We start from the raw sequence: 27,078 nt of genomic DNA, 5'->3' as shown, positions 1-27,078 counted from the left end.
CAGGCCCACTCTTGTCACTCAGGCGGCCTAGGCCCCACCTCTCCCTCTTCTTTTCTCTGTGGCCCTGCCTCTCCTCTCATTCGCCCTACGATCCAAGCGGAACCGCGGCGGGCTTGGGACTGGATCTCGGCTCTGCAGCGGGAGCTTGGATAGCCATGGCGGCCTGTACCACAGCGATCAGGGCCCAGCAGCTATTGCTGGTACTGAGTGCACTGGGACTCTTGGCTGCAGGTGCTCCGCAACCCCCCAACATCGTGCTACTGCTCATGGACGATGTAAGTGGGGCCGCGCGGCAGGGGGACACGGAAGACACAGGGCAGCCATGTGACCAGATGAGGTTCAGATCCCGGTGTAACATCTCTCACTGTTTCCGCAGTGGGGGTAGGTGTTCAGGGAGGCCCTTTCCCCACTACTTCCCCTCCCTGGAGAGGGTTGACATTCCGCTCCCCTCAACAGGTGGCCCTGCCAAAGTCAAGCATGCAATGTCACCTGGAGACTGGGTTGGGGGCAGGTGTACAGCCTGTGGTCATTTATGAATTCTAACCTGGGGCAGATCTCCCTCAGTGTCCCCATCTGAGGAATCTATCTCCTTGAAGTGCCATGAAAGCAAAGCTTAGAAACTAGTTGCATAGAATACTAGGTCCGATAGAACTATCCGAACTGAACTGGACCCTGTCTTCCTCGCAGCTTCAGCCTACCAGCCCCCCTCCCACCGCCCCCACCGCAGACACACTATGGAGTGGCACCCACCTGTCGGCTATTGTTAGAATCAAGGTCACATCCAGTTCAGGATGCTTTGGAACAAATCAGAGGCTAATACCTGCAAGAGGCTAATTAATAGCCAAACCAGTCCTCCACACATACCTCCTCAAAAAGAGGAGAGGGACGCGGTTTGCAGGCCTATCAGTCTAGAGAGGTGCTATGCATGTAAAATAAGTTGGATTTTAGAGATTTAGTAGGAGAAAAAGAAAGTAAACATCCCACTTGATAAACATTAGGTCATTGGTTCTTTATTATGAAGAAAAATATATACCTAAAAAGTCCTGTACATAAGTCCCACCACCCGGAAGCCACTGTGGGAAACCCTTTCCAGCTTCCCATTCTGTGTGGATGGCGACTGTTCACACTCTGGATGCCTGGCTCCTCTGGCTCCTGTCCTGGTCACTGATAGCAGACTTTACACAGTAATGAATAGTGCTAAAGATATAGATAGATGATAGATAGATAGACAGATAGAGAGATAGACAGACAGACAGACAGGTAGGTAGATAGAGAGAGAGAGATAGATAGGTAGAGAGAGAGATAGATAGAGATAGATAGATAGGTAGATAGATAGGTAGGTAGGTAGGTAGGTAGAGAGAGAGAGAGAGAGAGAGAGATTTTATACATATATAGTGTCTTTCAGTATTAAGTCCTTTTAGAGCCAAATCACACTGGCTTGGTTTGTTTCCGCTGGTTAACTGGTTCGTTTGATCCAGAAGTACTGAGTGCAGGCTTGTCTGTCAGTTTTCTGCTCTTCCCTTTGCCAAATGACAGCCTGTGAGGACAGCTCTTCTCTGACCCTACATTAGACTCCTGAAGAATTTTGAACTAATAGACTTTGGATAGCTGAGTTATGTAAATGTTCTCTTAGGCTTCTTTTCCTTTTTTTTTTTTTTTTTTTTTTTTTTTTTTTGCATCCTTACTTTTTGTTTTGTTTGTTTGTTTTGTTTTGCTTATTTTTTGAGACAGGGTCTTGCTAGGTAGTGTTGACTGGCCTGAAACTCACTCTGTAGTCCAAGCTGGCCTCAGACTCAAGGCAATCCTCCTGCCTTAGCCTTCCCAGTGCTGGTTACAGGTAAGGCTCACAGTGAATTTGAGCAGCCCCAGGTGAGTAGAGAGGCTTAGGTAACGGAGGTGCTTGACTAGGAAGCACCACCACCTACCTTCTGGATACCCTGGGGCTGTGTTAGGAGGGTTCTCTGGAGCTGAATCCCAGAACATTCTACAAAACCTGGGTCTTGTCATGTAGAGACTTGTGATACAAATAACAGAAAAGGAACTCAACTTCAGCAGGACTAGGAATCCCTGGCTTTACCAACTAGACAACTAAGTCACTCTGGTTTAAAGCAAGAAGGTTCCAAGCTTCCCCTTTCATAAAGCTGCTGCCATTTGTAAGCGGGGCCCTGGGAGCCCTGTGACAACCTCATGACAGCTGTAGGCAGCTCCCAGCTCACCTAGCCTACTGTCAGCAATGTCAGTGGGACAATGGCTTTTGCTGACTTGGACCTACTTCTGGGCCAAGCATAAGAGAGGAAGAATATCCCGGGCTGTCCAATGAGGTAGCTAAGCCCATCTCTTGAAAGGACACCGTGGGTAGAGAGGCCTCCTGGGTTTATATTTGACCTACTCCAGGTTGCCTGTGCCAGAAGAGGCAGGGATACTAGGCGATAAGAAAAGTCCTGAAGTCCTCCCTAGGAGGTGCTCCCTAGGTGGCAGATAAGAAGGTACAACTTCAACAGTGCAGGGGGCCTCCATACTAGTGCCTTCTTCTCTACAAACCCCTCCCTCTGGCCCTCTATAGCTACCTTTGCCAGGCTCATCATGTCTGAATCTGCAACAGGTGCTTATGTGTGTCTGGCACGGGTCCTGCTCTAGGCCTGGTACTGACTGTCTAAGGTTGTCTCAGTCTTAAATTCTTCAAGGATTGCCACTGAGTTTTGACTGGTTGGCCATGGTCCTGTCCTGCTCTGGTCACATCATGAGTGTCCAGGGGGCATGTTCTAGGTAAACCCTGTTCCCTGAATGCATTGGGGGTGGTGGGGGGTTGCTTCCAGGTTTCCCATAGAATCTGTAATGGAATCTAATTTAATTCCCTCTTCTGGTATGTCTGAAGACAGCTACAGTATGCTTATATGTAATAAATAAATCTTTTAAAAATATGTATTTATTTATCTTATGTATACAAGAACACTGTAGCTGTCTTCAGACACACCAGCAGAGGGTGTCAGATCCCATTACAGATGGTTGTGAGCCACCATGTGGTTGCTGGGAATTGAACTCAGGACCTCTGGAAAAGCAGCCAGTGTTCTTAACCACTGAGCCATTGTTCCAACATCCTAGCATTTGTAGTTTAAAATACTCCAGACATCAGAAAATATCTAAACCCATCTTTTATGAATAATAAAGACCACTTTCTAACTTCTTTTACTTTGTTCCATCATCTACAATAAAAGTAGGAAAAGTTTATTTTAATCGGTCTATCTTATTTAATTGAGTTTTATTCCTCCAGGGTATCCCCTGTATGACCCCCTGTCTTTAAACTATATATTCAGAGAGCTCTAAGCCTGTAATAAAAAGAGATCTTAGGCCTGTTTGTCAGATTCAGATTTTGTCATTTGTCTCTGTTCTCCCTGTACCAATTGTAGTTTGGATTTGCTCGGAATTCCTGGAGTAATGGCCTCATCTAGCTGTGGGCTTGTCTGTGCCTTATCATCTCCAGGGCACCAGGAAGACTTCCAAATAGTGGCCAGATAAAGTTAATCTTAGGACTTTCCTAACGTGAATCCTAATGCAGGAAGAATGAAATGCACAGAGACCAAAACCCTAGTGAGAGCTAGAAAGACAACGGTCGCAGCTTTGCTGGAACTGTGTCCATTGTCCAACAACTGTGCTGGTGCCATGATTCTTCACCGTTTCCAGTGGCTATGGCTGTGCCACCTGAGAAGCTACCATTATAGAACAAGGGGTGGGTTCCCCAAATGAGTATACTGATCTGTTCCAGACCTATCAGCCTGCCAGTCACATTGACTTGCAAAAGACTCTACAGCCAGTTTGTGCTTCGTAATTAGAATGTGCGTACAATCCCTTAACCCCTCCCAACTCAGACTGCAAGCGCCACCTTGCAGCCTGGAATCTGACTAGTTAGTTATTCCTCAAGGCATACTCAGATATGCCTGCCACTTCCCCTGCCTCAGAAGCGCTGAGATTAAAGGTGTGTGCCACCCCACCCCCTTCTTCCTAGTTGAGATAAAATTCACAGAATACTTCTCTTACACTGTGGGTTGCATAGGCTGATTCTTTTAACTCCGGATAACTGAAGGGTGGAAGGTAGCATGCTTGTCTTCACAGAAAGAGCTGATGGTTAAGGAATGGGTTAAACGAGGAGTAGAAGCATGCCTCTGGACTGCCATCCTCAGGCTATTGTGGGATGCCACCTTCAGTGGGCAGTAGGTATCCCGCACCCTGGAAAGAGCGGTTTCCTGCACCTAACTGGTGCTTATAGGTACCTTGATACATGCAAAACACCACCTTTCCCTTTCACGGAGCTCTTGCTTTGGCTTTTTGACTCCTCAGCTCCTGTGGTCTCTAAGGACTGGCTCTAGCCTTTGTTGTTTGGAATCAGATTGCCGGAGCACACCGCAGTCATGGAGTGTTTCAGTAGAGAGGCACTGCCAGTCCATGTGGCTCTAGGCTCGACTCTCAGGGGGACCTCGAAGCACTTGCTTTTGAAATCTAAATTTGCATAACAGCTTTAGGTTGAAAATAGACGTGTATTCTTAGACACCAAGACTCTAGGAGCATACAGAGGTTGATCTCAGCTGGGGAGGAAGGCAAACACAGATACCATGACGGTGGTCCAACTGATACAGGGGTGAGAGCCAGCAAATTCCTAGTGAGCTCACGGAAGCTTCCAGGGTTTCGGTGCACTCTGGGGCTCTTCCTCGTCACAAAAGAACCATTTGTGGAAAGGGATCACTCTTCATCTCTTTGATCTTCCCTGCAGATGGGCTGGGGTGACCTGGGTGTGTATGGAGAACCTTCCAGAGAGACCCCAAATTTAGACCGGATGGCCGCAGAAGGGATGCTTTTCCCAAGCTTCTATTCTGCCAACCCGTTGTGCTCACCATGTAAGTTGCTGCTGCTCCCTGACCCCACTCTTGAGACGCAATTGGCCAGCAGAGTCTCACACACCCTTCCCCTCCAGCCCCACTCTAGGAAGAACAGCATTTTCTCAGGTGCCAGGTGGAATGAGGCCTTTGTTATTAATAATACTGGCTCCTGACTCTAAGTCCTCTGGCTTATTAGGGCCCTTTCAGGGCTGGCTCCTGCTAGCAAGCAAAGATCACTCTGCCCCAGGACTGAGGACTGACTGCTAGAACTGCCTCCAAGGCATTGTCTGCACTTCCCGGTCACAAGATGTGGATGTTGTGGGGAGGCAGTGAGGCCTCTTCCAGGGAATGTCTCTCCTACTATAGTAGTGTTACGAAAGTGCTGACCTTGAGGAACAGTAGGAAGGATGAACTGGCAGTAGGAGGCAGCATGTGGCTGTCCCAGGGCTCAAGAACTGAGCACAGGAGCAGAGATGAAGAGCAGAACTCAGGTACATAACCCTCCATCCACCCTCAGGCCATTGTGTCATCTCCCAATGCCGGAGCTCAGCAATGCAGACTAGAGGGATCGACAGCTGGGCAGTAGTGGTGCACGCCTTTAATCCCAGCAGACGCAGGCAGATCTCTGAGTTCGAGGCCAGGCTGGTCTACAGAGTGAGTGCTGGGACGGCCAGGGGTTCACAGAGAAACAAAACCCAAGAAATACAACAGCTTAGTGTCAACCTGATGCATTCAGGACAGACCCATCCCAGGAGCTGCACATGGGAGGTACTTCAGTGCTGTCTGAGGATCCTGCCCGGTTTGTCTCACTGTCTGTCTTTATCCTTCTATATAGCTAGGGCAGCCCTGCTCACAGGACGGCTGCCCATCCGCAATGGCTTCTACACAACCAACGCGCATGCAAGGAATGGTATGCCTCCCTACCCCACCTCACCCCCTCGGTACCTCTGTCTAGACCAGGGAAAGCCGGTGCCCTAGGCTTGGGGCCTGGGCTGGTAAATAAAGACAGCCTGAGGCAGAAATAAGTTCCATAGTGCAGACCCCATGTCACACGCTTCCTCCCTGAACTGGCCCAACAAGAACCAAACTGGCACTGAGGACCCTCAGACACACCACACAGCAACCTCCCACCACCTTGGACCTACTTCTGGGGCACCCACTGCCTGGCATGATTCCTATTCCACTGGGGAAGCTATGGGGTTTTAGGTCAAAGCAGGGAAGTTCTGGAAACAAGCTTAAGAGTTGGATGGGGTCTCTCGGGATAGGGTCCCAGATGAGGTGGGATTTAAATGGTGTTGAAGAAAAGGAACATGGAAGGGCCCTGGAGCGTAGCCTGTGGGGAACAGAGTGGTGTCAAATGACAAACGAGGCTGGAGAGCTGAGAGACAGGTCAGAGTGGAGGCACCACCACACCATCCCCACCATGTTGGTGCTGACTTGGAGGGTCCTTAGGAACATCCTGGGAAGTGTCCCTACCGTGACCACAGTTCTTTGTCCACGTTCATGGGGCAGTGTGTATATCCATCACAGAGATGTGATACTCATTCTTCCAGCTTACACACCTCAGGAGATCATGGGCGGGATCCCGGACTCGGAACACCTCCTGCCCGAGCTCCTGAAGAAGGCAGGCTATACCAACAAGATCGTGGGCAAGTGGTGAGTCCTAGACCTGCCTCTTGGGAGGAGCAGAATCTCGATTCCAGGTTCATTTAAGTTTTGTTGTAGTTTGTCTTTGTTTTGTTTTGTTTTCTGAGGCAAGGTCCCAAGCTGATTTGGGGTTTATGATCCATTGCCTGAGCCTTCCACATGCTGAGATTATAGTCTGGGTTGTCTATTATTCCTGCTGGGGGCTTTCAGGAGCTTGGTGTTTCTGGGACATACATAGTACACAGATGTGCTCAGTTAAAACATCCATGCACATAAAATAAAAATAAATACATCTTTTTTTAATATTTAAAAAAAAAGAAAAAAGAACTCGGTGTCTGAAGTGGAGAATTTGATGAGGGCGAACATCTTCAACCCCAGCACTTGGGAGGCAGAGACAGGCAGGCCTCTGAGTTCAAGGCCATCCTGATCTGTACAGCAAGTTCCAGGCCACCCAAAGCTACACTGTAAGGCCCTGTCTCACATAAATAGACTAAGTCAAGATCTCAAGTCCGGCCTCCAGGAGAGCTGTCTCGACATGGCACTGAGCAAGTGCTCAACCATTCCATCAACCATCCCGGCCAACCCATTCCTTCCCACCATCCCTGCCATCCTGCCCCAACCATGCCAGCAGCCACAGTAAGACCACGTTCTCACACAGATGAGACAGTTTTCCAGCTGCCAGAGGGCTAAGCCACAAACTTAGAAGCGGGAAGCAGGGGGGAGTTGGGGGCCCAGTGGACGGCCGTGTCTGTGGGGTGAAACAGTCAGGTGGGTAGGTGTGCTTTAGCTGTCCTGTGGCTGGTTTCCAGCACTGACCGTTTGCTTCACTTCTGCAACATCCCATGACCCCCCCCCTTGATGGAACCCTCCCCAGCCTAAAGCCGAGCAGGCCCCTTCCCTCGGGACACCCTCCCCAGCTTCTGTCTGTGGTGATAATGGATGGCCACTGCTCTGAAGAACATCTGGAAGCTGAAGTTCCCAGGAAGGACAGGCCCTGCCTCAGGGATGCCCCAGGACCACTGACCACTGGTGCTAGGAGTTGGCGTTGGGATAGCAGCTCTCTTTAGCTACTAGTGGATGGAGGGCATACAGTTAAAGAAAGGTCCCTGAAAAAAAAGATGGGAAAGCATAGGGTAATTCCTGGCTGGCATGGGGTATAGAGGTGGAAGAAGGTGGAGCCTCACACAGGGATCCTGCGGCTTTGCCTAAGGACTTTCCCCCTGTGAAGCTTTACTCTGTGGGCCCCTCTCAGAGCAGATGAGCCTCGCTCTCCAAATAGCTTGTACTGTCACCAGAGAAGGCATGCTGCCATGTTCTGTCCTCCTCACTCCAGCGTCATGCACGCCCTAGGCTCTGAGGATGAGAGGGCAGTCCTGAGCCAGTGTGCCATCTTCCCATCCAGCCACCTTCCTGCTGAGCTCCCCTTTGCTGGTGGAATACTCTTGACTTTGTGTAAGAAATGGAGCTGTCAGCTGCCCGGCTAGAAACCCAAGGACCTTAGAGTGTCCCTGAGGATAAAGGCTAGAATGTCCAGGAGGAAGCTACTGGAGTCTGGAAATGGCTAAAATGGACATTTGAGTCTAACTGGTTTCAAGGCATGTGGGAAATTTCCCCCCATGCAACTGTCCTTCAGGTTCATCCTTCCAGAATCCTGAGGGGTTCCCTAAACTCTTTAGGGTCTCATTGTGCCCAGATGTCGTTGGCCGTGCTGAGACACCCTCACCTGTGCCCAGAAGCCCTTAGCTTTGCCAGGACATTCTGCTCTGTCCTGAGTCATGCTTGGACGCCCTTGGGTGTGCCCGGGGCTGTAGGTACTAGCACTGTCTGGAGAGTGCAGATGGGTTCCTGTGCCCCTCTTAAAGTGAGGCCTAACCCTTTGTACCTCGGAGTGTGCAGACCAGGAGGTGTTGGGGTGCCAGCATGCTGCTTACAAGGTTAACAATGGTGATAACGATGTATTGCTGCTGATCAAAACATTGGAATGCCCCCAGGGAGGAGATCTCTCAAGTATCCTGGTTCCTGTTTCTAGGCATCTGGGTCATAGACCCCAATTCCACCCCCTGAAGCACGGATTTGATGAGTGGTTTGGATCCCCCAACTGTCACTTTGGACCGTACGACAACAAGGTCAAGCCCAACATCCCTGTGTATAGGGACTGGAAGATGGTCGGCAGGTAACAGGCAGAGCCCCATCCCTGTGGCCCTCGCTTTTGTCCTTTGCCTCTGACACTTGCTGAAGAATAGGGCTGGTGTTCTTGAACGACCAGCTGGCATCTAGACTCACGTGAGGACTTCTCTAACTCTCCATAGTCATAGATTCCTATCAGACATGTGACTTAAAGGACCTCCTGCATCCAAGGTGTGATCATAGCTTTGTATTGGGGCGGGAGGTCCTAGGACCTGTGTGTCCTCTTGGTAGAGTAGCTGTCATCTTCAGGAGCAAGTTGGCCTATTAGCTGTATACAAGAAAGGAGACTGTGGGGATGAACTAACGTGAGAGCCATGCCAGGGACTGCCATTGTCACCATGAAAAGAGATCCTAGTCAGGAGGGGAGCCCGCCTAGGCCAGGTCTCAGAGGGTACCTGCAGCCTGTAGCTTTGGGGTCAAGGACCTGACTTGTTTTCTTGAATTTTTGATTGTTTAATTTTTCTCTTCCTTCCCCCTCTGTTCCTTGAGTGGAAGTTGTTCTATCAGCAGACCTCAAGGCTGAGCCAAGTATTGCCCTCTTAAAAATGAGTGCTTTCTATCTTCAGGAGCTATGGCAGGGCCCTTGGGGTACCCAGGGACGGTTACCTCCCAGCAGGCCTTAGGACATCTTCACCTCTCACAAAGCAGCCTCTGGAGCTGGGAGGATGGCTCAGTTGATAAAGCACTGGTTTCACAAACACGGAGACCTTAGCCCAGTCCTTGATGCTGGTGTAAAAAGCTGGGCAGGATGGCATGTCTTTGTAATCCCAGTTCTGGGGAGGCTGAGACAGGAGATTTCCATGAGGCTCACTAACCCACAAGTCTAATTGGTGGGCTCAAAGCCAAGGAGAGACTCTGGCCCCTTTAATCCTAGCATGTAGAAGACAAAGACAGGCAGATCTCGGGTGATAGAGTAAGTCCCAGTCTCAGAAATATTAATAGGAGAAAGAGACCCAGCTCAACGGATACCACCCTTTATCCTCTACATACATGTGTGCCTGCACTTACATGTGTACCTATACCCACATGTGCACACATGCATACACTCAGCTACATCTCATGACCTTCTCATCTCTGCGGCACACACACACACACAACTTGTTCTACACTCATCTGACATGCTGGGTGTATGTCATCATGGCCTTGTCACCTCAGTCAGGATCATCTCCTAGGAGCTGTGCATGCTTCACATGGAGCATCCCAGACTCTTCGGTGAAATCAAGGAAGGGGCTTTCTTGAATAAATTCTGATATTTGGTTTTTGCTTTCAGATTTTATGAAGAGTTCCCAATCAACCTGAAGACCGGGGAAGCTAACCTCACCCAACTCTACTTACAAGTAAGGCTGAGTGGGTTGAGTGAGGCAAGCTGGGGAGGCAGGGGGATGACTTGGCCTTCAACAGAGGAGAATGGAGTCCTTTTCCACAGGAAGCTCTGGACTTCATCCGGACACAACATACAAGGCGGAGCCCCTTTTTCCTCTACTGGGCCATCGACGCCACGCATGCGCCAGTTTACGCCTCAGAACAGTTCTTGGGTACCAGCCTTCGAGGGCGGTGAGTCATAAGCCCCACAAAGGCCTTCAGTTACACGGAGGATCATCGAGTGGGGCTGGCCTGGGCCATTATGGAAAGTCCAAATTAGCTGGGATGCTTTCCAATAGTGGAGATGCTTAGGGTACATGAGGCCCCGGGTTCGATTCCCAGCACCACAAAAGAAAGATACAAAACACCAATGCCGCTGAAACCTCCTCCGGCCAGGTGTCATCGGTGAAAGGAAAGCTGTGCTACTTATGTCTGCATCGTTTGCACCATTTTTCCTGAGCCGGAACTTCCCTGAGGAGCAGCTAGCTGCCCTGTGGCAAGATTGGTGTTTGGGTCACACTAATGCCCTCGGCTCCCTGATGGAGTATCACCTTCGCCTGCAGGTATGGCGATGCTGTTCGGGAAATAGATGACAGTGTTGGGAAGATCCTGAGCCTTCTGCAGAACCTGGGCATCAGCAAGAACACATTTGTCTTCTTCACATCGGATAATGGCGCAGCCCTCATTTCTGCTCCCAAAGAAGGCAAGTTTTCTGTTTCCTATCCTCCGGCCCCAGGTCACTGGCTTGAGAGCGACTCCCAGACCTCCCAGAATAGCCGTACCCAGCATCAACAGCTTGACTCTGCTGACTCAGGCCTGGCCTGCGTTCACATGACTTTGAATCCTCTGACAAAGAAGAACAGGCAAGTGTCACGGGGTGGAAATGTCTCAGAAAGGTCCTTACCTGCAAGAAGCCAGAGTTGCCCACAGCCTCAGGCTGCAGGAGACTGGCAGCCAGGGCTTTGGCAGAACACCTGGTGATGTTGGGGGCAGAGCGGTTTAGCTGCTCCAGAGGTAGTAGGAATAACACCTTCAGCCTTGGGAGCCATCCAAGGGATGGACCTGGGACAGTCACCCATGTTGATCAGCAATCAATACAAGGCTACCTACTGGTCAAGGCTGAGAACCCAGTAATCTCCACAGCCTGTACTGCCCTTGGGCAACTTAGGCTCTGATACCTCAGGTGGCACAGTCAGGTCTACAGCCCAGTGCCCTGGGGCTTCCTGGTTTCAGGTGAACAAACTTAGTACAGCATCCATAAACCAAAGAAAAGCTGTCTGGTAATAGAGAGGACCACCAAGTCTAGGCAGGCTGACCTGGAGGTTCTCAATGTTCAGCTCCATGGGCAAGCCTAGTTCTTTTTTATTTTTTTAATTTATTTATTTTATGTATGAGTACATTGTCAGTCTTCAGACACACCAGAAGAGGGCATCAGATCCCATTACAGATGGTTGTGAGCCACCATGTGGTTGCTGGGGATTGAACTCAGGACCTCTGGAAGAGCAGCCAGTGCTCTTAACCACTGAGCCATACCTCCAGCCCCCGCGAGCTTAGTTCTTAGGGCAAGCTTTCCACATACATCTCAGAGAAAAGAGCAGGACTCCAACACCTCCCAGAAAGTACCCAGAGCTCAAATGCTACCTATTTGGCTAACTCTCAGGGTAGGAAGGTGCATGGCAGAGGGAAATGGTATCATTTCTAATAATTACCTCAGTTTCTCAGCACCAGCTCCCCTGTGCAGTGGGTCAGAGGCCATCCTGCATCTAAGGTAGAAGATGGTAACCATCAAAATGATGAAAAAAAGGTCTCTGGTGTCTATCAGCACTAAGCTCTGGCTTGTTTAAAAAGTGCAAGTACAGTTTAGGATAGAAGCCAACTCCGAAGGTGGCCAGACAGGGCCAGCCAAAACTGGTTCTCCTCACCAACAGCTGCTAGCTTTGAGGAAGTCTGAAATGCCACATTGGTCAAAACCGGCGCCCTTCCCTATAGTGGCAGGAACACTGAACTGGGCACCAGTTCAGATTTCAAATATCCCATTGGCTTATTTCAAAGCGGAGAATACAGATGTGCATGCTGGCGACCACTGGCCCAGGTAATGCTGACACTACCAGGTAATGCTGACACTACCAGGTAATGCTAACACTACCAGGTAATGCTGACACTACCAGGTAATGCTGACACTACTGCAATCATGCCCGGACCGACTGATGCAAAGTGAACCGGGAGAGTTTTCCCTGAACAAGACTTGTCAGAGTTTGATTTTAAAACACTTACAAAAAATTAAGTCCCATATGCCCATACCTATTTTAAGAAATAGAATATGGTTGCCTTCAGGCCCAGGTGTTGTCCCCCCGACACAGATCTGCTACCTAGCGGACGTCCTTACTGGTGCCCATGCCTGTTCCTCAGTGGTGCAGTTAGCCTGGCTCAGGGTGAACAGAGATGCTGGGCTTTGGACCTGACATCTTTCATTCTGCCGTGCCTGCTGCACACGGAGAAGAAGCCACAGAAGCCACAGAGCAGTGACTGTCATTTCCACGGGATGAGTCCTCGTGTCTAGGATTGAGATAGAGGGGGGCTTCATCCCCCATAGTTTCCCCTAAGCTTGTTTAGGGCCTAGTGGCTTCAAACTCCAGCTGTGTGCCCTGGGGTAGACCACATTTTAAGTAGGACCCTCCCCAGTACATGGTGCCTGTGAAGATGAGCATCTAAGAACACTAACTACGGGCATCAGCAAGTGTCTGTGGCCTGTAACATGGCTTTCTGCGGCTGTTTCTTGTTTCTGAGCAGCAGCTTCAGTGAGGCAAGAATATTCTGCTCTCTTTAAAGCCGCAGCTTAACTGCCCAGGCCAGAGCCACCCGGGTTTCCTGATTTGTGTCTGCAACCTGACCTCATCCTCCTGGTCCCTTGTCTCCGTCATGACCTCAGGACTCAAATGTGCCTAACAATGAGTTCAGAAGTCAGGATAAGCCACTTACCATCCCTGACTTCCCAGAGGACCCAGGGCCCTGACATCTCAAGTCGACGTGTGGTGACTCTCATCCTCAGGTGGCAGCAACGGTCCCTTCCTGTGTGGGAAGCAAACGACGTTTGAAGGCGGGATGAGGGAGCCAGCGATCGCGTGGTGGCCAGGGCACATTGCTGCAGGCCAGGTGAGTCACCATGCCACACGGTCTCAGGGGCACTGGTGCCAGGGTAAAAAGGAGGCTTCTGGAATCAATTGACTGCCCATGTTCTGTGGACTTAGTACAAAGGACAGTGATGGCCCTACACGGAACCCTGATGCCTTTGTGGCAAAGAAATGGGGCCTCAAGTGGGTACAGTGTGTATCCTTCAGAGGCCTCAGTCTGGCCCCCTTCATGCCAGACAGCACTCTCGACCCCAAGCCCTGGCCCCAGGTAGGCCACCCCTTGTTCAAGAATCTACGTGAAGCCTGCAGTCCGCACACTAAGTGCTTGCTGTTGAGAGGAGCATTTATGCCATTGCTCCTCACCTGGCCTCTTCCCCCTGTGATCTTGGAGACAGTCCAGGTTCCTCAGTTCACCCGCAGTGGTGCATCCTCCCTCCATATCCTTGGGACTGGACAGAATAGCTGACTCTAACAGTCAGGAGTGGGCATCTGCTGGCCTCTGTGACAAGCCATGGGGCTGGCTCCTCAGAGAGTCTGGGAGTTCATGGAGCTAAGTGCTGGGCTAGCCTTCCTCTGTCTCCTTACCCCCACTCTCTGCTTCTCCGTTAGTCTGCTATGAATACTGGCTTGCATGGGCAGAACAGGTCAGTCTCCTAGAGGCCAGATGATGCACAACCTTAGTCCCTCCTCCTCTCTTACGTCCCCATTGCTGAGTGGGATCCTATAACCACAGAGTCCAGAGATGGTAATGCAGATGTCCCTGACGGCTGACACTCTGCCGGCCACAAACAGTCCTTTCTCTTCCCTCTAACTAGAAAGGGAAACTCAGCTCAGCTCAGCTATCCAGCCGGCAGCCACTAGGGCAGAACCGGCAACAACCATCCTGCCATGGGACCACTCACACTCCTTTGACCCGGCTAAGGAGCCGAGATCATCCTCCTGCTGTCAGATGCAGACACTCAGATGCATGCACTGGCAGTCAGACCCCTTCCTCCTCAGTTGTACACCATGCTTTCTTCCTTCCCCTACCCTCTTTTCTGGAGGGAAATACCCAGAGGGGGCCATGAGCCATTCCGAAAGCTCTCTGTTCCCCGAAAAGGCTTTACAAGGCCTCTGTTGCCCCCTGATACCATAGGTAGGGAGACCCTAGTTAGAGCATGCACCCGCAAGAATGCCCTATCCCCAAGCAGGCCCTATAGAAGAACGGCCATGTCTGACAGGGATCTCACTGCATGAGAGTCAAATCTGTTAGATTTCAGGGCACAGAGTGAGGAGATGAGTCTGAATGGCCTCAGCAGATGAAACTGTTTCAAACAGTGGAAGACGGATGCTTTGCCATGGGAAAGAGGCCTGCAGGGGTTAGGGGAGCTGGCTAGGATCTTTTATAGGGGAGGGTGTGTGTGGGGTTGGGGAATGAGGAAACAGATTCTACAGCAAAGTGCATGCAGGTTGCAAAGGTCTCTCCCAGGGCTGTTTGTCCTGACACAGCCATTTTTTCTTTAAAAACTGCCTCCTCCCCAAACCCCATCAGGGTACAAGTTACGCAAGGGCAGTAAGGGGTTTCGACATAGAGGTGGGGGATTTCAGCCAGGGTCTGGTCAAGTTCAAGGTTTACTCGACAGCATCTCCAGACGGCACTATTGAATGAGGGCCAAGCAAGGAACAATAAGAAAAGTCTGTCCAAACTGGACTCCAGGTGAGGCCCTGACAGGCGGCTGTAGAGCCATGTCTTCCTAGAGGACCACACGTGTATCATGTGCTCACCCCACACTGACCATCCCGAGCCACAGAGGTCAAGGAAGAGAGATGAGCACACTGTCTCCAGCACAGCAACACTGAGAGGGTATTGGGGGATGGGCGAGCCAGTGAAGGAGCTCACTGTTACAGAGGAGGCAGAGCCACAAAAGATCCCCGGCCACTCACTCACGCCGGGGCATGTGTGGAAAATAGCCAAGTACACTTCCCACGGAGCTAACATGTCTGCGGATGAAGAGCAGTGGACCCAGCAAGTACCTCTGCCTCTCTTGGAACTCTCTTCTGACTGGGTAAGGCAGGAGGCTGGACCATTTGTCTGGTTCCTTTCTACCTGGGTAAGGCAGGAGGCTGGACCATTTGTCTGGTTCCTTTCTACCTGGCTTCCTACTTCTGGGCCTTTCCTGACCTTTTTTCCTTTGATGCACAAAGCTCACAGGTGTCAAAATGAACATTAGGAGGGACCCTCGGGTGTCTTTCTGTGAGGAGGAAGGAGCTCTAGCAGTCTGGATCTTGCAATGACAGCTAATTCATATGTGGTAGGGGCAGTGGGACATGAGTGTGGCCTGACCTGAGGTCAGATGTTCAGTTTAAGTCCCAGCTGCTACTACCAGCCCCATGACTCCACTTAACCCTGGCTGTGCCCCTACCCATGGCCGTGTGGCAGGGCACATTTGCATACCCAGAGAAGAATTGGGTGCTCACCACACCAGCCCACAAACACCATCTGGTCAGGATGGAGTGTCTCAAAGATTATTCCATCCATTTCAGGTCAGCCACCAGCTGGGAAGTGTCATGGATCTCTTTACGACCAGCCTGTCCCTTGCAGGCCTGCAGCCCCCCAGTGACAGGGTAATTGACGGACTTGACCTCCTCCCCATCATGCTCCAGGGCCAGATGATAGACAGGTTGGTACTAGACAATATCTGTTCCACCTCTAGTCCTGCCTCCTTGCCCCAGCTCCTGATGGAGCTTGGAGCTATAACTTCCTCACTGGCTATGACTTCCTCACTGTCTAGCTATGGCATAGGAAAGGAAGCAGTGTAGATGCTGGGGCCCAGACAAGATGGAACTGGAACCTTATAGCTACACCTGGGATGTGCACCTAGGAAAGAAACCAGTCTTAGCCTGGTATGGCTCTGGGAAGCCCTGACCCTTAGGAAAGCATCTTAAGACTTCAGGGATGGGACATGTCCTTTCAACAAGGGTGGGCTTTTCCCAGTTCCAGACCCACCTGACTTCCAAGAAGGGAATCTCATTGTTAACAGCTCACGTCCTTTATCAGCCCCATTTCCTAGGGTCTGGCTTTGCCTTCACAAGGAGGAGGGCCAGCCAGGGATGACTCAGATCAATTCCTGTAGCCTTATTGGTTATCACACACTGGGCCAATAGGACCCCAGGACCTCACGTGTGCCAGGAAATCATTCTCCTGAGCCACGCACCCCAGTTCCCTGCTGCTGTTCGTACTCAGCACACCTTTAAAGTGCCAGCTGATACCTCTCGGAGGCATGGGCAGCTCCGCGCTCCCCAGCCAGGAGCTCCACGTGTAAACACAGGGACTTGATCTTCACTCTTTCTCTCCTCAACACAACAGGCCCATATTTTACTACCGTGGCAACACACTGATGGCGGTCACTCTTGGTCAGTACAAAGCACACCTCTGGACTTGGACCAACTCCTGGGAGGAGTTCAGACAGGTACCAGCCCCTGAATACAGCCTCCCTGGGAAGGGGCACCACTGGAAGGCCACTGGAGAACTGGGTTGAATCTTGTCTCTCAGCTACCATCAAGAGAGGCACCAATGCCCCTACAACATCCCTCCCTCGTGTGGCATTATGGGTCCTGCCCTTTCTTAGTTTATGTCGAGATGTAGAAATTGAGCACAGGGAAAATTCTAGGGGTGCATGAGTGTTATCCTGCTAGGGGGCAAATACTTTCTCCTGGGATGTGCTCTTCAGAAAGCACAAGGTCCTCTCTGTCCACCATCCCCTAAGGCTCTACTTAGCACTCTTCTCTTGCTCCCTCCCAGGCTGGCAGTATCAGTGGTGCCTGCCTGGGCCCAGATGCTGATGGCCGCAGATGCTGGCATCAATGTCTACATCTGGTGCCCGCTCAAGGACTCAAGGTGGAGTGCCACACCATTCATAGCCTAGGCCTCTGCTGGCCCCTCGACCCACGTGGGGCTGCCATAGGCCTGTGTCCTGCAGCGGTTGGTCCTACCTCCCCCACCCCCTCAGGCTCTGTAAGGCCCTTAAGCACATGAAAACCTTCTAATGTGCCTTAATAGGGAAGACAATCACTTAATGAAAAGCCTAAATGCTAGAACATTCTGAACAAATGAGGAAGCAAACTACAGGAGGCTCCAGCTAGGCAGGGCTTTGGACTGGGCAGAATGCCAGGCTGGGCTGGGTATGTGTGGGCAAGTGAGCAGCTCAAACCGAGGTGGACGTGTGACTATGACTCAAGGCACTGACTCCCAAACTTTGTTTGGAAGTTTGGAGCAGCCTAGGACCGTTTCCATGGCTCCTGCCCTGCCCATCCTCTTTCTGACCCACCCTGCCTGAGGGTCCTAGACACTCATCTGCCGCATCTCAGAGATGGTGTCCTCATTAGGGCTTCTACTGCTGTGATGAAACACCTCCCCAAAAAAGCAAGTCGAGGAGGAGAAGGTGTGTTTGGTGCTCACATGTCCACATTATTGAAGGGAGTCAGGACAGAAATCAAACAGGGCAGGCACCTGGAGCAGGAGCTGATGCAGAGGCCATGGAGGCCATTTGCTTCCCCTGGCTTGCTCAGCCTGCTTTCTTATAGAACCAGGTCTACCAGCACAGGGATGGCACCATCCACAATGAACTGGGCCTTCCCTCACTAATCACTAATTAAGAAAACTCCCTAAATTATGCCCCCAGCCTGATCCTATGGAAGCATTTTCTCAACTGAGATTCCCTCCTCTCAGATGGCTTTTGCTTGTGTCTAGCTGACATAAAACTGTCCAGCACAGGCAGCCAGTATCCTAGAGACATGTTTTCTGGGTATTCATAAATGCTTCTGCTCCCTGTAACCCTGAATTGCTTTTGGAATTCCCTCAAAGGATCTGAGGTTATAGTGAGCAGAACCTTAAGGTTGTCCCACGTTCTGGGCTCTCCTCAGGGTTTTCTCTGGGGTACCCATTGTTGGCTCCTGAAGAGTTTGGGTAGTTTAAAAGTCAGAAGAAATTTCCTCTCATGCCTGTATGGCTCCCTCTCTGGACCACCACAAGGCTCCATGGGTGGCTGCTCTGCCCCTTTGGTCTCCTTAAGGCAGGGTCCAGAAAAACCCATCTCTGCTTCTGCCAGACTAACACCCATCCAAGAAGATATACACCAAATCCTGTCAGCACCAGTGAATGTCTGGAAGGTTCTGCAGGCAGAACTCATATCCACATGGTCTGTTAGGTACCAATTGGTCCCGATGTGATCCTGTTTGCACAAGGGGTTAGAAGGTGTCCTGAGGAAACTGCATTGCCACCAACAATGCCTTATTCTATGCTCCAGTAGGTGGAGTAGGACCCACAAGGGTTTGCACAGCTTCTAGCTTCTCAGAACATGAGGTCTGTAATTTAATGTCTGAAATGTGTATAGCTCTTGCTATTAGCAGAATCTTCCCCCATTGTAGGACAATGATTCCAAAGAGCCCAGGTCTTAGGTCCTCATCCCTCATGGACCAGAGTTAGATGGTTGAAAATTGGTCTCTTTCTGGAACCCAGTTTAAAGGGAATAGCCTAAGCCTATTCCAGCCAAGTCATGAGACCTGTGTCCATCACTTCCACCCTCCTAATCAAGCTGAGAGCCCATGTTACACAGAGGCCAGAGACCTGCTAAAGGTCACAGCCAGGCTCAGAAGAGCAGCGTCAACCTTGGGCTTCCTGGGAGAAAACACTCAGGTCTTTGGCCTTTACTCCTGAATTCCTGGTGTTGTCTTAACAGCCTTAGGTTCTAGCTTCAGATCTAAGGTGGAGGCCTCAGCTGCTACACCTGAACCTTTATCCTCCAGGAGAGTGAGTCATGTCCCTCTCCAAAATCAGCATGTGGTTTCTAGCAGCCTGTCTGTCCCCATCCCACTGTGAATCCAGAGGCAGGCCAGAGTCCAGCTCTGTGGGGAAGATAGAGCATTCTGTACAGCGGGCTGACTTTCCTGCAGTGCCCTCAGGGTGAGGCACTCAGACAACAGCAGCTGTAAGAGAAACCCTAGACCAATTAGCGGGATCTTAATTAAATAGCTTATTTGATTTGCATCCAAATTATAATTTATGTGTTCCATCTAGACTTCTCCATTAACTGTTTGGTATTTTTCTGCTGACTGTGGTGGTTCCCTGCTGTGTGCTGCATGTTTGTCCCCTGGCAGGGTGCTCCAGGAGGCCTAGATTCTGTAACCCATTTTGACTATAATGTCACCTGTCCTTCCAGTCCCCAACTTGGCTCTGCAGCTCAGTGGAAATGGAACGTCATAGCCTACGGCCTCCCTGCTTTATAGACTGTAAACTGCTACACCAGTCAGTTGTCCATCTTGGGGTGTTACAGACCTTTGCTTAGGGAACTGCACTGCACATTAAATGTAAACAGACCCTACAGTAAGGTCTCCCATTGACGAGCTGGCAGACACGAGGGCACCTGAGTCACAGCTCCCGTCTGGGACTGTTGTAAGAGTGATTAAGGGCATTCTCCGTTCCTACATCAGTCACCCCAAGGGGTAAGCGGAGAGATCTGGTAAGGGGGGGGTTAAGGGCAAAGGGTAAGCTTGTTCACAGGAACAATTGTAATGGAATCAGGCTGCTCCCAGGAGAGGCAACCGCAGCAGCCAAGCTATCTGAAGAGACGATGCAGGGACTGGCTCCGTGTGGCCTGAGTTCAGCCTTCACTCTGTACCTCTGAGTGCAGGGGTCATGATCACACAGCCTGTGCCCTTCCCTTCCCGGCTGATTTGTCCCTTGCTTTTAGCTCCAGATGTTCAGCTCTGGGTCTGTGTTCTCTCAGCTTTCAAGCAAAAGGTTCTCCTTCCTGTCTGGTCTAGTGACTCATCCTGACTCATCACCTTCTGAGAGGCCACACACTGAGAGGTCTTTCAGTCACTCTCAGGAGCTCTCCCCTGCACTGTTGGTCAAAATCAAAGGGTCAGACTGTCCAGATTGTTTCATTTGTTTTGAGGCAGGGTCTCCTGTAGCCCAGGAAGACTTCAAACTCATGATATTCCTACCTCCATCTCCTAAATGCTGAGATTACAGGCTAGCTGCCCAGACTATAGGAAAACAAAACAAAACAAAACAAAAAAAAAAAAAAAACAAACAAACACTTAGGGAGCTGGAGAGATGGCTCAGTGGTTAAGAGCACTGACTGCTCTTCCAGAGGTCCTGAGTTCAATTCCCAGCACCCACATGGTGGCTCACAACCATCTATTATGGGATCTGATGCCTCTTCTGGTGTGTACAGTGTACTCGTATATTAAATAAATCTTTAAAAAAAGAAAGAAAGAAAGAAAGAAAAAAGACTTTAGGGTGATGCCCAGAGGGCTGAGCAACTCTCAGCCTAAAGCTTTTCCCCTCAGCCAGGAGGTGGCCATACTCTACCAGACTCAGGCTCATTCCCCAGTTAACACCGCAGTACCAGGTATGGGGGGATGTGTGGGAAGCTGGACTAGTAGGGCATCTCGAACAGCATGGGCTTCTGGCTCCGGGATGCTCACTGGCCCTCTGTGCCTTTTGTTGCAGGGCATTGACTTCTGCCCCGGGCAGAATGTTTCAGGAGTCACAACGCACACCCAGGAAGAACACACGGAGCTACCCCTGATCTTCCACCTGGGGCGTGACCCAGGGGAGAGATTCCCACTCAGGTGAGGCAGGGGCAGGGTCTCCAAGCTGCAGAGGAGACACTGGCCAGACAGGCCAAAGGTGAGAACCACACCTGGGTACTCTGCCTTCTGTGGAGTTACCCCTCTGCTCTCACAGGGAGTGGTTGCCTTTGTGAGGTGATGAAAAACGCAGACATGGAACCCTGAACCCGAACCCCGGGTGTCCAACCAAGACTGATGTAGAGCCTACTGGCCCCCAGAAACCTTTACCTTTATAGGTCACCGCCACCTTGCTCTCTTCTTGCTTTCTTATCCCTCCCCCTCTGGGCCCAGTTCTTTGACAACTCCAACAATGGATTCTATACTCCAAGCTACCTGCAGGGATGGCTAAGGGAAAGGGAGCCAGGCATAGGATACATCCATCCACACCAACTAGCCCTGAGACTGACAGAGGGAAAGACTGAGGGTGAGGATAGTCAAAGACTCAATCCCAGAGTCTGGAACTGAGAGTGCCTAGTGGCCTCCAGTGGGCAGGAGTGTTTCAACTCAAAAGTCACTATAGCTGGCCGACCACAATGACCAACATTGGTGAGTTAAAGGGCCACTGCAGGGTTCAAGAGCACCCCTCTCAGCTTCCCTTATTCACAGCGAGATTGAAACGTCATTGTACCAACGACCAGTGACCACACACATCCACCGAAGTCTAGATCTACTAACAGTCCTCAGCTGCCTGGAGCCAAATTCTCTCTGGCTCTTCTCAGGAGACTAACACAGCTCCCCTAGGGTGACAGTAGATGCCTTGGGTCCTGGAATATAAGTTCTGTGTTCTATAGCATTTCTGCCAGGTTGGAAAACACAGCCTTCTGCTCAGTGACAGGCTATGACTTGCTCATGGGAGATAGAGAGGGCTTTGAGACAACAGAAAGGTCCTCAAGGCTGCTCCTACATCCTGCATGGGTACCTGTGTGTCTCTAGCACACACAGAAGACACACTTTTGGAAATATGGTCTTACAGGTACCGTTAAGATCAAGATGACAGTGAAGTCATCCTGGATAGGTATGAGACATTATTCTGGGAGAAGAAAGGACATAGACATCAAGAGGGAAAGGATACTTAAGGACAAGATAAGCCAAGATGCTGGAGGAAGGTGCCTCTCAGATCCTCCAGAGGAAGTGTGGGACTGTAGTTCCCTAACGTTAAACTTGTAGCCACTAAACTGTGGCTGTGTAGAGCTTCTCTCCCTTCCCTTGGGCACAGTCTGGTATTTCCTCAAGGCCCAGTAGAACACAAATGCTGTCACAAACCAAAGGAGCTCTGGTGGCATGGGGTGGTGGGCTGCACGGTTGACGGGCAGGGCTGTCCTTTGAGATACATGCCTGAGTGACTTGCTACCACTGACTTCATGCCCTCAGCATCAGCCCAGAGATCAAAGTGCCTCTTAGTGATGCTTGCTTCCTTCATCTTAGTGATACATACCTTTAATCCCAGCACTCAGGAGGCAGAGGCAGATCTCTGTGAGTCTGAGGCCAGCCTGGTCTACAGAGTGAGTTCTGAGACAGCCAGGGCTACAGAGATAAACCCTGTCTCAAAAAACAAAACAAAACAAAAACATGTCTTCTTAGTAAAAAGTTAATTAAAATGCCACAAGTGCCTGCGCTGGAACTTTCGGGCTTTTGGCATTATTCTCTCCATCTGTGCCTGCCTCTTGTGGAAGACAGTAGTTGCTAAGGAAAAGCCAAGTGTCATATGCATATATGTTTCACAGTAGCACCCACTGCTACAGCAGTTCCCACAGAGAGGCTCCAGTTGTCAGGACCCTGATTCTCCAAGCTGCACCCCTGGCTTCTCCTCACACACAGGTCACATTGGCAGTACCAGGAGGCCTTTCTGGTCCAGCTCGGCTTCCTAGGTCCCCCATTTCCTTCCCCTGGCAGAGTCTGACAACAGGAGAGCTGTCCACAGTGCAGACAGCTGTCCAGGAAGGCTCGAGGGTCACCAGGCGGGAGCCCATAGCCCACTTGGGCTTCAGACTGCTAACCTTGCTCTTACCACATCTAGAGATGAGCTCAAGGGTTGAGGCTTTCCAGGCTAGACCACTTGATGTCCTAGAACGTCTGTGAGCCTCCTGAGCTGCCTGCCAGGAGCTGATCGGCCCTGGACACAACAGCCTTGTGACCAGAGCCGTCTTCTCTCCAGCTTCACCAGTAATGAATACCAGGATGCCCTCAGCAGGACCACCCAGGTTGTCCAGCAGCACCAAAAGTCTTTGGTCCCTGGACAGCCCCAGCTCAATGTGTGTAACCAGGCTGTCATGGTGAGTGATTTGTGCATGCTGGGGCTTGCCTGTGCTTGGCTCCCTGTACACATGCTGCTCAGCCTGGCAGGGGTACTCACATCCTGGGCAACTCAGGAGGGAAAATGTACAGTATCCTACTAACACTGAGGATTGTTGGAGGGTGAGCAGCCTTGTTGAGGACTGAGTTGGGTACAGTGTCCTCCGAGGGTCCCAGTGAGGAATAGCTTCGAGACGTTCACAGATGGCTGCCCGAGTTGCTGGTTAATTGCTAAACTCCTTCCCACGGGGAGATGTAAACATCTACCTCTCCTCCTAAGGTCCCATTAACCAACAGAGGTACATTCCACCAGTGGTCACTCCGGGGAACCAAAGGATGTATAGACTTTCTTATGGAACAGTGAGTGAAGGGTGACAGGCCGGAGCATTGAGGAAGGGGCACTTAAAGCACCCATGCTGGAACCAGGGTCTGTAGCCAGCAGAGATTCCCTCCCCTTATCCTCTCCCACCCATGTACTCTCGCCCCTCCCCAAGGCTGCCTGCCATTAGGGAGGAATTGTATGCAGCTGACTGGGAGGAATGGCTGCCTTTAGGTGAGTATTCCATGACTCTCCTGCAGTCCTTAAGGACAGTCAGTAGTCAGCAAACCAAGCCCTGATGACCCTTTTGCAAGCAAGGCCAGCTAAACTCATGAAGATGGCAGTGGTTTGGCAGAGGATAAGCCCACACAGTGCTGGTTCTGAGCTCTAACCAGCAGTGGTAGATCAGGGGGCTTGTTCTTAGACTGCCAGGTTTCTGGGGTCTCCGGAGCCTGAGTGACCTCACGGTGGGACATGGCTGCTCCCCTCCAGGCTGCAGCCATGCTGGAGTGCAGGCTTAGTCCACTGAGTGGCGAGCAAGCTTCGATCGGGCTCACTTTCTTTGCCAGTTAAACAATTAAAAGGCAGGAAAAACCTGGAGTGCCACAGGTAGAGGTAGCAGCAGGAAAATCTCAGGGACCACACAGAATCAGCAGCCGAAGAAAGGCAATTATTGGGGATGAGGAAACACAGACATGCAGCAGACACATAGAAGAAAGTTTTTTCTTTTTCTAAGATTTATTTATTTATTATATGTAAGTGCACTACAGCTGTCTTCAGACCCAGCAGGAGAGGGCATCAGATCCCATTACAGATGGTTGTGAGCCACCACGTGGTTGCTGGGATTTGAACTCAGGACCTCTGGAAGAGCAGCCAGTGCTCCTAACCACTGAGTCATCCCTCCAGCCCAGAAGAAAGATGTTAAAGTCTCTGAAACATTTTTCTTCAGCAATTTAGGGTTGGTCAGTTTTGAAGGAAGCTGGGATGGTGGGTTGGCCCAGAACCGTGCCTGGCATGTCCTGAGCAGGCCTCAAACGTGCTGGGCATCCATTAGCAGGGGTCTGTTACCTTCATCTTAAGCTATCATGCTTTTGTCTCATGTCAGGAGGATGAAAAAGAAGCCAGGTTGGGCACTTAGAAATCCAGCTCCTTTATGGCCTAGACATGGCTCCTCTCCCTGCCTACCAGGGAGTCTGTCTAATGCCCAGACTCTTGGTTGTGCGGCAGCCTCCTTTTCCTGGCTTCCCCCACTGGGAAGCTGCCTGAGACGCAGACTGTTAGACCACGTTTGTCCTAAGGCTTGGCTTACTGTGCTCTCTTTCCCTGCTACTTGCTTGCCAGTTGCAGCCCCACCCAGAGCCAGAGCTGCGGTTTAAAGTAGGGCCTGGGACTCCACATGCCTAGGATTCTGGAAGGCGTGGAGAATGGGGTATCTCAGCCCTGCAGCTAAGTGGGTGGGTGGGGTGGGAGGCCCACATCGAGATAATTGTGTCCAGGCCAGAAAAGTCTAAATAAACCACTACATTTCATTTTCTTAAATTTCATTTTCCAGAACTGGGCGCCCCCAGGCTGTGAAAAACTAGGGAAATGTCTGACACCTCCTGAGTCTGTCCCTGAGAAATGCTTCTGGGCCCATTAACCAAGACCTACAAATGCCTGGAAGGCCCTGGCCTTGGGACTGAAGAATGGAAGAGACCAGCTGCCCTCCGCCCTCCCATCATGGGATGGACAGCCCCTGAGACCAGACTGCCCACCCTGAAGCCCTGACCCTGCAGCCCACTCTCTAGCAGCGCAGCCCATCCTGCCAACTGGATCCTGAGAAAGAAGCGGCTCTCCTACCACAAGTAGCCTTGATCACCACGCGTGTTCCAGCCCAGGGTCTGAGGTGCTGTCACTTTGCTACCTCACTCTCCCTGCACACATCTCAACCTCGGCGTTGTAGATAAAAGTGAGAATTGCATCGAGATGCCAAGGAGCCACCATCTACCTGGCCATCCATCCTCACCTCCAGGCTAACCCCTGAGCCACCCTACCTCCTTTCCAATAGCTACAAAGGAAAGACAAAGATAGCACATTTTCCAGTCAAGGTGGCATCTGTCACTGCCCCTTGGAGATAAGGAGATATCCTAAGTTCCTGCCCTGGCTCGGTGCACCTTGGGGCCACGTCTGTTCCTGCCACCCATGTGCTCCACACCGTCTCTGAGATTCTTTCTCTGAGGGCTCATGGGAGTGGTCCATCAAGAATGAGTTTTCACACCTGTGCAATTACTTTAGTGCCAGAGCTGAGTTGTAAGGCTGAAAAATGGGGATGAAGAGATTGAGAGCAAGAATAAAGGAACAAGAGGTGTGTTAATGCTGGGAGCCTCAGCTTTATTTTGGGGTTGTTTGTTTGCTTGTTTCTTTTTTAAAAAAAGATTTCTCTGTGTAGCCCTGGCTCTTCTGGAACTTTCTCTGTAGAACAGGCTGGCCTTGAACTCAGAGATCTGCCTGCTTCCTCATCAAGTGCTGGGACTAAAGGCGTGTGCCACCACAGCCACCTATCCTGGTTTTTACACTAGAGATTATGGCAGGAGACTGTGTGTTAGGTGTCCATGTACCTGTTGCATGAACTTTCCCTGAGGAGACTAAACATACGCTCCAGATAAGATTCCAGTGGCAGCCTAACGTAACCATTGCACTCAATGAGCTCATTGCTTACAAAAACATGAACGACCCCCAAAGCTGAAAAGTCTCAGCCCAGTGTGGACGACAAGCTCTCTGTAGATTCATAACTGAGCCTCCCTTCAGTTAACCTTCCTCCCTGTATATATACTCCAGTGCCTCCGGAGACCACCTCAGATGGAGGGATTGCAGCTCACAGGGAGGGTCCCGGAAAGAATGGTTGGAAGCCATTGGACCTTCCCCACACCTTCTCTTTTGATGGAGCATGGGTCAATCTGGAGGATATCTTTTGAGTAATTAAAACTGCCCTGAAGATGATAACGGCCATCACACTCAAGAGGACAGTCTTATACCGCTACCTGTAGACCCAGATACTGTGCTAGGAAGGTAGAGCCCAGTTCTGTTTCTGGCTTTCTGGTCCCCACCCCAAAACGAGGAGAGCACATCCTGTTGCAATGCACAGGAGGGTCTGTGGCCTCAGAATAGGCATTCCTTACCCTACCTTGCTACCCTGCTTTTCCCTCTACTCTAGCCCATACACAATGCACTCCCACTTCTGGACCGGACACTATCCACTAACTCCCTTCCCGGCTAATTCCAGGAAAGTAGGGGCTGAATCTCAGGCCCCTCTACTGCGCACCAGAACACAGTACACCGAGCGAAGTGACGCGAGGTTAAACCACGCCGCGGGACCTGGGAAAGACCCATCCCTCCCTTCTCCCCCATGACCAGGGTGAGCACCCTTTTCCCCTCTGGAAAAGCGGGACTGGAAATACGTGCGGGAAGCAAAACCAAAAAAGAGTGACAAGACACACATCCCTTTTCCACCCATATATCTTTGAGGTAGGGATGCTTGCGTTTAGGCAGCTCAAGAAACTTAACCCCGGGTTTTCATTTGATGTCACCTTGGAGTCAGTAGATATTTTACTTCCTTACTGAGGCCACACCCAACCTCGCAGAGGCCCCGCCTCTCACTGCCGGTCCCGCCCCT

At 50.9% G+C, this 27,078-nt stretch overlaps 1 protein-coding gene across 1 annotated transcript; it reads left to right on the top strand.

Moving 5' to 3' along the window:
- The first annotated feature begins 104 nt into the window (after positions 1-104).
- Positions 105-25,651, top strand: GALNS (galactosamine (N-acetyl)-6-sulfatase). The gene is made up of 14 exons (XM_080937385.1): positions 105-275; positions 4,766-4,889; positions 5,707-5,781; positions 6,425-6,527; positions 8,548-8,691; positions 9,976-10,042; positions 10,132-10,259; positions 10,631-10,770; positions 13,117-13,220; positions 15,722-15,858; positions 16,545-16,647; positions 20,694-20,815; positions 22,971-23,088; positions 24,979-25,651. Exons 1-14 carry the CDS (start codon positions 156-158, stop codon positions 25,063-25,065), a joined length of 1,572 nt encoding a protein of 523 aa, XP_080793511.1. The 5' UTR covers positions 105-155; the 3' UTR covers positions 25,066-25,651.
- Positions 25,652-27,078: the final 1,427 nt, after the last annotated feature.

The sequence above is a fragment of the Micromys minutus genome, assembly GCF_963924665.1.
Source record: "Micromys minutus genome assembly, chromosome: 24".
Taxonomy (NCBI): domain Eukaryota; kingdom Metazoa; phylum Chordata; class Mammalia; order Rodentia; family Muridae; genus Micromys; species Micromys minutus.
This window is presented reverse-complemented; position numbering and strand designations above follow the sequence as displayed.